At 38.3% G+C, this 10,461-nt stretch overlaps 1 protein-coding gene across 1 annotated transcript in view; it reads left to right on the top strand.

Moving 5' to 3' along the window:
* SLC9A9 (solute carrier family 9 member A9) overlaps positions 1 to 9,717 on the top strand; it is a 192,144-nt gene extending 182,427 nt beyond the window's left edge. Inside the window, exons 15-16 of the mRNA XM_082057237.1 lie at positions 7,546 to 7,651; positions 8,165 to 9,717. Of these exons, the coding sequence (XP_081913363.1) occupies positions 7,546 to 7,651; positions 8,165 to 8,395 (337 nt within the window). The 3' untranslated portion in view covers positions 8,396 to 9,717. The remainder of the gene's footprint in view (positions 1 to 7,545; positions 7,652 to 8,164) is intronic.
* Positions 9,718 to 10,461: the final 744 nt, after the last annotated feature.

The following is a 10,461-nucleotide window of genomic DNA, read 5'->3' on the forward strand; positions in this document are numbered from 1 at the left end:
GATTTTTTTAAGTCACTCCCAGCACCTCTTACTCATCATCTAACTGGACAGAAGCACAACACATTACTGAGTAAAATACTCTTCCACAAAAGCGCTAAACCATGTCCTGATCTTGTCAGACAGGTTTTGAATCTACTTCCATCTCTGGAATGAGTATGGTTTCTCACACCTGTACAAATAAATAATATAATTTCAATAATACATGGCACATTATCCTGTTGCTGTCAGCTTTGCCATGGGCTTCACCCAGCACAGGTCACCTTGGTGCACTGGTTTCATGTTCTGTAGGGGATCCACACATCCCTGATCACAGTTTTGGCTGCACACTCATACTGCTGGGCTGAAATAGCTCTCTGGTCTGTCTTCACTGCTGCACCAACCAGTCCTCAAGAAACTTTAAGACTTCTCATTTTCTTTGGAGCTACTCTTCCCTACTGGCATACACCCATCTCCTAATTTACTCTTTATTCCACAGTCTCCTGATAGAGGAAGAGATATTATATTATTTTTATTAAAAATATACTATTTTTTCTTCTAAAAGATACAGTGAATTATAACTGTTGTGTCTGGTTTTGTTAGCATCTTTACAAACACAAACATCAGAATATGACATGTTGTTCCTCTAAGCCTTCCTCTGTGTTCATAGCTCATTCATCCTTCAACAAAATTGTGCAAGAAGTTCTTTACAGGATTTTCTCATAGGGGATCATATTTCCCTTTCGAGTTCTCACTTTATAACTGCGAGAGCATCCTCTGAATCTTGGCAATGCAGAAGCTGGAGATTTGTCAAAAAACAGTCTCCACAGATCTGTGAAGTATTTTAACAGTTATTGTGCAGCTGTATCTATGTAATGATGAAATATCTGATCTGACTTCCTGAGAAAAATGCCAAATAATTGTTTTCCTATTTGAGTACAGTTTTGGTGCACCGGCTTCAGCCCTCAACCCATGTCACCAGAGGGCCATAGCAAGAATATTAATCCAGCCTGTGCTTACAAAGTTCTAGCAGCCATTTTTTTTGCTTTGCTTTCACTATAATATTTTAGTTCAAGCAGAATGATGCCCATCTTGTTTGGGAAGTCTTGTTCACATCACTCCCTTGCTACCCACTCCTTCCACCACCATCCTGGTCCCCAGGTCTCCTAGCACAGAGGCACTACAACCATTCCTGTCCTCAGTATCTGTCTTCGTAGGTGCAAGTTAATTGTACCAAATATAATTGATTAGAGGTTTTGAGGCTTTTAAAAGCTTTCTAGTTTTTACTTTATTTGGATCAGACCTTTTCTCTCTTCCCCTATGATGCAACTGAAGTAATTCATTTGATCAAAAGCAATTTGTACTTCTACTTCACTGCATTTAATCTTTAAAGTTTACTCCCCCTGCAGCTCACAAATGATTAGATTTGTGGTGCCACTGGTGCTAGATTGACATTAGCAAGGTGTGTAACTGCTGCCAGTCCCCCTTCTTCACACATCTGTTTTCTGGAATACTTCTCAGACAGGCAGTGATGCCAAGGACATTCTCATGGAACATAACCTTTCACACAGAGCACCGAAATCCCTGCTAACTTGCTCACTCCTCCACATTCATTCCCTTTGCCAGTACCAGAGATGAAGCATGTCATACAATGAATGCATTTCATATGAAGAGCTTGGAAGTGATCTCATCAGAGGCAACTGGCATCAGAGGCTTTTTAAGGCCTTAAGGGTCTACACACAAGCGGGTCACACCAGTGTTTGTCCTTTCTAATGCAATCATTTCACTTACTCATGGCCAATGCTATCTCCAGTTTTGTAATCATGCTGAAGACATACCATATGCAGAAGTTCATTTTCTGCAGGAAAAGCAACTCTATTGCCAAGTCACAAGAATACCAGTTTTGCAATGTCCTGAAAAGTTTTCTATGCCTTCAAACATGTCAGAAAACCTTTTTGAATTTTATTGAGATGTAGTTTTTAGATTACTTCCATCGTCATTCAGGTTTTCACAAGCTTCATGGTTTTAAAATTTGTTTCTGCTGCTGACTTTGATGCATATTTATTACACAAAAGTTTATTATTTTTCTCTTTCTTTCTTCTAAATACATTTAGCATTGTATTTCCTAATTATGAAAATGGATGCCTTTCATAACCTGCTGGTTTCCTTGGTATGGATGATGCTAGTGTGTTTGGTTTCTTATATTTTTGCCTCAGGGGTTCAGTTTTCTTATGCCCTTATACGAGATTCATTTCACCAAACTTTAGATACTTAATTATTAGCCATCTAAGCCTAATCTAATTGTTCAGATTCTTATAGTCAATAGAGAGGAAGAAACTCATCCTAGTTTCAATTCATTCCAATTAACTCCAGCACCACAGGATGAGACTAACTGCCTTGGGATTTGGCCACTTCTCTTCATTGATGAAAGAGTAAAACTTGTAGATTACATTTCTTTCAGCTACCCTACTATAAGGTGAATGAAGATAGAAGAGATGAATCCTACCAGTGATGGCAACTTTGAACCACACACATTTCTCTGAAGAGTCACATGCATGTCAATGCTGATTTCACTAGTGCAGTCTTTTCACTGTGTGTAACTGACTCTTATCTCTGACAGTGCACTTTTTTTTAGCTGGTTGTATTTTGGTTGGGTTTTTTTGTTAGATGGAGGGTTGTTTCTTTATTATAAAGCTAATATCAGGGAGGTCTTTTCCTTCTTCTCCTCTTTTACTGCCTCACATAGTCTGCATCTTCCAAAGATTTTTCTAATGTTAATTTGTTTGACATTAGCGTCTATGCATATATTCTTTTTGAATGTGAGCGTTCTTCTATCCTTTCACATGCCCCTTCCATTTTCAAGAGTAGCCGCATTATCCGTGCATCAGTTATATAAGCAAGTTGCTATGTCTCAGATTTTTTCTTTGCACAGAGGTGTTATATTTGGGGTATAATAGGCTTCAAATAACTTAAGATGTCTCAATTTTCCTTCCTGCTTCAGTGAACACAAACTAGAAGCTATAGTCTGCAAAAATCCCAGACGTCACACAGTTCATACTAGAGAACAAGCCACTTCTCAGTCTGCACCTACTTATATACAAAAAGACTTGACTAAGATCAATTCTATTAACTCCCTCCATTTTGCTCACATCTCTGCAATGCTTCCAGTTTCAAATTTGAAAGCAGTAAATTCTTAGCCATATTCTGCATAAAAGCCAGAGGTAGTTTCTTGGGCCTGACACTACATTTTGCTCTAGAATCTGAAAGAGACTTTTACTGTAACAATGCACTAGTGTGTCCCTCCCAAATCAGAACATTCTTAGAACATTTAGTTTTTATTACCACCAATTTTCATCCACTCTCCCTGCTCTCAGACATGAGAATGACAAAGACAGAGAACGAATCTTTAGAAAATAGAGACCTCATGATTTGACTTTGTATGATTCCATTTATTCTCAGTTGTTTAGTATTTTAAGTTAAAACACTAGCAGTGTGTTGTTTTGTTTTGTTGGGGGGGCAGCGGGGGAAAGATGAGTGTTTTGTTTGGTTTTTTTTTTTCTTTTTTAACCACTCCATTAAAAGATTTGAAAGTAACGAATAACTAGAGCAGCATTCACTAGTGACAACTAAGTGAAAATATATTTTACACCAGAGGTAGTGGATCCTTCTCAGCTTTCTCGCACTATGCAGATGAGATTGTCCTTACATGTTAAATCACTGTAGATCTCATGGTCTGTTCAGAAACAGACCTGTTATTCTAACAATTAGATCTAACATAAGCATGCCATGCACTTTTCAACTAGTCTGCACTGATAACTCCCTATCCTCTGAAGAAAATTCTGTCATACATAAGAAAACCTCATTCTCTCTTGCAAGAATCAGGAGGAGAAACCCCTCTGAAAAAAAACCTCTGCTTTGGGTGATTCTAATCTGTTGTGCATGTACTTAGGACCTGGAGATGTCTCTGTGCTTCACCAGCTCAGCCATGCACACACAAGCTATTGTATAAAGTAACCAAATAATCTCAGTCAGCTGTTAGCAGTAGCCAGCCACGTGCAGAACTTATTCAGATAATCAAAGTTTCATGGTTTGCCTGCTCCTACTCAAACACAATGGAAATGTTTGCTCTTCAGGCTATCACATAGCTAATAATTTTTTTAGGAAAAAAAAAAAAGAAAACACCACCCCTCTTCAACTTCAAGAGCTAAATTCTGAAGGTCTGTTGCTATTGCTATGCTCTACCCTGTGCACAGGCTGTGTTTGAGCTGCTCAGCCTCACCAGTCACAGCAAACAACCCGCCCGTGGTTCAGCTCTAGGCTGCCTTGTTCAGACGTTTGCCAGCTATCTTGTCTGCAGTGGCCTTGCCTTCGCTGCTTGTTGCTGGGCAGTACAGAAGACATCATATGAGTCAAACTCAGAAGAGACAGAAGCTGAACCAGGAAGGGTTAAACAGATTTAGACACTGAGTTTGGTGTCAGTGAGACAGGAAGGGAGAGTAGCTGTGCCTGCTGAGTGGTGAGGAGAGACTGGGACTGACTGGAAGAAAGGATGTTCCAACAGCAGTGAAGGGTCCCAGGGTAAACATTCCTGGGCTTGTGAATAGAAAATGGAAGCCTGGAGATGTAAGGAATTGATAGAAAAATTGGTATATGGATGTCAAATTAAGGCATGCTAATGTGCCAGCATTGTACATGGATTAAAATTCTATACATGTGCATATACAGGCATGCTGAATTCAGTTTCCCAGCTTAGATGTTACCACCTTTACAAAATTAATGTCCTTTAACACAGTATGCTGTATGGTGTAGAACCTGAGACATGCGGGTGGGCTGTTCTGCCCATGGAGGGCTAAAGTGCAAATCTAGAAGCAGACTTACTGATAAAATGTTTTCCTACTATCTTTTCCCTATTCCTGAATTAGGTAGGCATGAATTTGGTTTGGCAGTAATTTCTGAGTTATGTTAAGAGGTTTACACTTAGTTTCTTCCAATTTCTAAAGCAACCTTAGTGCAAAAAGTACCTTTTTTATTACACTATTTAAATTATTTTTCCCTGGGGATGCAACCAGAGCAGCTGGAGTGTGATAAGATTTCTTACCAGCCTTAAAATGCTGTAGACCCACATCTGATATACTTTTGAAATGCCAGCACTGCACATGGATCAGAATTGCTCTTTCATGCAGCACTGAACCATGTGATTATGTCTGTAATACTATAAAGCAACTGTGTCAGTAAAGAGGAAACATTTATGGCATAGGTTATTAAAACAATGAAAAGTAGGCCAGTGCAATTTCAGTTCCTTTAAGGTGCTGAATAACAACTAGTTAAAGAAAGAAGATATAAATAATTTATTACAGAATCAGAAACAACACAACAAGCATAAGAAAATTGTCTTCACTTTAAATTGTATCTCAAGAGGCTTCAAAGCAGAAACATTGCCAATGCACAACGAACACACTGGAGCAAATGTAATAGGAAGGGGACCTAGAGGACCTGTTGCAGCCCAAAGAGAAGCCATCACTCAAAAACAGTGTATGTACATAGCAGTACATACACTGCTATGTATGTTAAACACACCAGACACAAAAGTTGCATGACAAAAGCGGTAGTGGCAGCTTGTTTCAGCATGTATGTCCTATCCCTGATGTGCTGTGGGCTTCATGCAAGCATGGGAGGAAAACAGGAACCATTTTTCATGTGAGGTATAAAAGCTCAGAAATTATAAGGTTGCTTAGAAGTAAAGCCTAGCTCAGAGATCATCAGATTAGGGAGGAAATATAGAGTAATACTAGTCTTCAGTTACTTATTCTGAAAGAAAATAAAATAACAGAGCAGACAAAACTCAATTTAATCAAATGCAACTTCCATTACAAGCCTGTATTTTTCATGCTAGGTCTGACAGCTCAGTTCAAAACAATTCAAGTTGTTTGTACTAACAAAGCCAATATTACCAAAGACTAAAAACCTAGAGTTAGGCTCCTACTTCCATTTTTGGCCTTTTAATTAGATTTTCCTTAAGTGCTGAGAACAGAACAAATCTAATTGATGGCTTTCATACATTGCTTTTTAATAGGCAATAGCTCTTAACTGCTTGGTGCTTTAGAGGTTACACATAAGATCAGGAGAAGATGAGTAAAGGATTGTTTGGTGTTATTTGACTTCTACAGAAGCAAGTGGATTTAAGTTTTCCCTAAACAATTTGATCTCATGAGATTCCCACCTTGATCATGGTTCTGATAAGAATTTATATTAAAATCTTAAGATTTTTTGAAGTAGACTCAATTTTTCACACTAACTCAGTATATGACCATGGATGAAGAAATCACACAATCTTCAAACAGATGCAATTTAATTTTTAAAAAATATGAACACACATACAAACCCCAGATACTCTAGAACAACTTCCACAGCTGTAGTGTAGAGGACAGAGCAAGTTACACAGCCTTCCAGTCTGTAGCCATTAGGCTTAAGACCCACTGTTATTTACTCAGTATTTTTTACAATATTGCTGCAGAGCTCAAATCACTACTCAGTTTTACATTTGTTCATTTCTTTTTTTAGGGAGGCAGAGAGAAAGAGAGAGCACAAGCAAGGCAGCAATAGAAAGGAGCAGGGGGGAGAAAGAGGGATGACAATCAATAAATCAAGTTTTCCCTAGCAGTAAAAATAGCTGACAGACCTGCTTCCCAAAGAACACTGAAAATTACTTTGCAAGTAAAAGTAGCAGAGAAGTCAACTTGAGGGACTCACGGGAAAACTGTTATTGACAGATTTGAGGATGATATAATTGCTCAAGATGAATAGGTTTTTATCTCAATAAAGCACTTTTGGATGAAAAGACTGGAAAGACAGGTGCAAGACACCAGCACAAAACTTGTTCTTAACTTACATAATTTTATACAAAGGATCATTGACATATGAAGTATAAAACAAATGCATTGGATGCTGAAAATAAAGTGCACTCCCAGTGATAAAGAAACTTAATATTTGATGAAGTATATTTTGTCTGTTGAAGAAATGCACTGATTTCACAAAAAGCTGAGTACGTTTTTAAGCAAATGTTTACTACTGTTCTTACAGAAAGTAGGTGGTACAGTTGCATCTTAAATTGTTTCCTGTTAAAATTACATAAGAGATCACACAGCAAACTGTAGATGGGAGCAGTAAAGAGGATAATCTAGCTCACATTTCCTCTCTTCCAGCTCCTACTGCATTTATGTATCCCACAACACATCCCCTTCAGCCATTCTGGTACCCTGCAAGACATATTTGGGGCACCAAGTGTTTTGGAGTTTTATTGTTTGGTGGTGTTTGGGTTTGATGGGGGCAGGGGGAGGAATGAAGAGTTGGGTCTTAGTTTGAAGGGGGTTTTTTGCTACTGAAAAACATTAGACAAAACCGATGACAGGAGAATGTATGCAGCAACGGGTGCATAAAGAGATGGTATTTTTGATATTTCCATTCAGTTAGATGACTCCCTTATGCTTTACAATGAAATTTGTTTGTGTAATAAGGAAGCATGTTAGTATCAATAACTGTATGGGAAATATTCTTTAACAAACTTCACAGATACCTAAAACCTATCTTAACACATGCCGGTCCACCTCTCACAACAACATTACCTGAATGGTGCAATCCTGTTGCCAGGCTCTTGACCAGCCCCTCTGCATATGGCGTAAGTATCTATCTTGGTTAATTGTATTTAAGGTGTAATCCAAAACCTGACATACTCAATGAAACACTTTGGTAAAGTCGCTTTCCCAAAAATTATTACTTTTAAGGCTAAAAGTTATACAATTTATCCACAGTTGTGGAGAAAAGATCTTAGTTGCAGTGCTACATTTCCGAGAATGGCCACAAATACTGTGAGCTTCAAATGATGACATATGCTAAATAGTTCAGCCACATGCTGAAAGTATTGGCTACCTATCAGTGATACTTGAGCATTGAAATTATCTTAAAGATCTGAAGGGTAGGTTATGTTTCTCAACACTGCTCAAGAGCAGAATGTGGTAGGAAGCGATTTGCTTTAATCAACATCAAGATACTAAATTAAGACCTGAGAAAATAAATGAAGAATGAAATGAAAATGAAAGTGGAATTGCATCAGACTTGTTCCTCAAAGCTTTAATGAAAATTCTCCTTAAGATTCTTCCTCTCACTGAACTTTTTATTTGTTTGAATACAGGATAAACTGAAGGGTGATGACACAGATCATATCATAAATAACGATGAATTAACTGAAAACTATGACTTGTCTGCTCACATACCAGTGCCAGCGCCGGACAGAACAGGCTCCATCCAGGCTACAGGCAAGGAAGATATTCATGAAGGAGACCTGGGATTAGGAGGCTACAAACTCCAGCTTGAACAGCCTGCAGGTCAACCCCAGATGAATTCTTTGGCACGAACAGTGTAATGTTAATCACAAGAAATAAGATTAAAACAAAGAAATAAACTATACTAGTATGTGAACAAGAGACTAGAAAATATACTAAGCACAGAAATCAAAGAAAACTTAGATTTTACCAACTAAATGCCTGCATCCCCCATGAGAGAGCTTACCATCATCCATATACCTTCAACAATATGCAGGTTTTCCATTTTTAATAAAAAGGCATAGGGCACTGCCAGCCCACTGCAAGTCCCTGACAGTCATGTGTTGTCTCATGGCACTTGACTGCACTGTGCCCCCCACACAGACACAGGCCTTTGAATGTTGCTTGTAGCCTTTAGTCAGCTGGAGTGGAGAGAAACAGCTCCTAACATAGTTGTGCTCACATGATGACAGCACTTTTTATACAGCTGGTCCTGAGCAGATCCACAGATATCTGCTACTCCAGTAGCAACTAGATTTATAAGGATGAAGCAGAAGACTTTGTCCAATCGGTGTGATCTAAAAATACTTAAAACATGCATTGCAGCACCTCAGCCTTGGCAGATCAGCCTCCTTCATGCTCTAAACGCATCTTATAACCTAGTCCGTATAGGGCTGCACCAGGCTGCCAAACTGGCCATAGATAGTAGGAGACTTTGAAGTTTATGAAATCAACAACAGCTCCCATTATTGCTGCACTGAGTGGGCATGACCACTATTCACACAGCAGTTATTCCACAAGGCATTTGCCATCACAGCTTCGCAGCACACAGAGCTTACATGCCAGGGAAAATTTTGTTGTTTTACAAGATCATTCTAAATGTACACCTCGATTTAAGAAGTCAACTGTTTCATTTTTTATCATTCAAGGGAAGTGAGCTGTTTCTAAACAAATATTTCTGCAAAACAGCTATACCTTAAAACTGCTGCTCCAAGGAAAAGTTTGTTCATCACTATTTATGCTGGGCACTTAATATCATGCTAATTCTGAGGACAGTGGTGGTTAGATATTTAAAAAAAAAAAAAACACCACACACACACACACACAAACAAGAGAAGAGTAGTATCTATTGCATCTGCATAAATGTAGTAACTGGATAAACAACTGGTCAACCTATTTACAGCTCCCTGACATACTGTTATCAAGCTTTTGCATATATCAGCTAAGTAGCGCAAACAGAGGAATTTTGTTGTTAGGCTTTTTGTTGTTAACAGCACATGCCTTTTCTCATCACAGATGTTTAAACTAACTGCATAATAATGTTCCTACTAAGAAAGTTAAACCATAAGGAGTTTTTAAATAAGGTCATTCTTAATATACAAAGACAATAAGCAAGCAAGAAATATGAAATCTACAAGAAATTTTTTTAAAAAATAAATAAATAAATCAAGCCATCTCCATGAATAATCTAAAGCTGAATAGGTCTTGATTTCACTACAGATGGAAGCTGAAATACAAACTTAAATATAATCAAGTTTCAGTTATTCTTTTCCAGAATAATTGATTTCTGGTTAAATGTGACTCTAGAACAGATGTTACAAGCATAAAATTGAACACTGGAGTTCTATATACTGTTACAAATGATCAGAGGCTTAAACTAGCATTTTATTTTCCTCTAAATGCTAACCAAAGAACTTCAAGTGATCTTAATCTCCACATGGTTTAAAATAAACAATATTCAGATACAATAATTTCTGAGAAGAACTAATTAATTTCCAGCTCTCCACTTTGCCTTGTTTAGCTGCATGAGGTGGTTAAAGATGTGTGGCAGGTTGCAAGAAGGGATAGAGAATAGATGGGGTCAGGTTTTCTGGCTCAGTGCTGTGCACCCTACAGCACACAGTGGGAGGCAGCAGAGGCAGGATAGGAAGGTAGAGACACTGCAGTGAGGTGAATGTGGCACCACAGTGAGAAGGTTTTGTCATGGATGGGCACTAACACAGGCCTGATTGCAGTAGCCAGAGTTTTGATATCAGTCTTCAGAAGTATCGAGTGTATGTCACCAGGCTTCCAGATCCCAGTCCTTAGATTATAGTGCAAATCAATAAACTGCTGCAGTATTATGAAGATGCAAAGCTGTTTTTCACAACTGCTACATGAACTGGAA

This window comes from Streptopelia decaocto (assembly GCF_964273445.1).
Source record: "Streptopelia decaocto genome assembly, chromosome: 6".
NCBI classification, from domain to species: Eukaryota; Metazoa; Chordata; class Aves; order Columbiformes; family Columbidae; genus Streptopelia; species Streptopelia decaocto.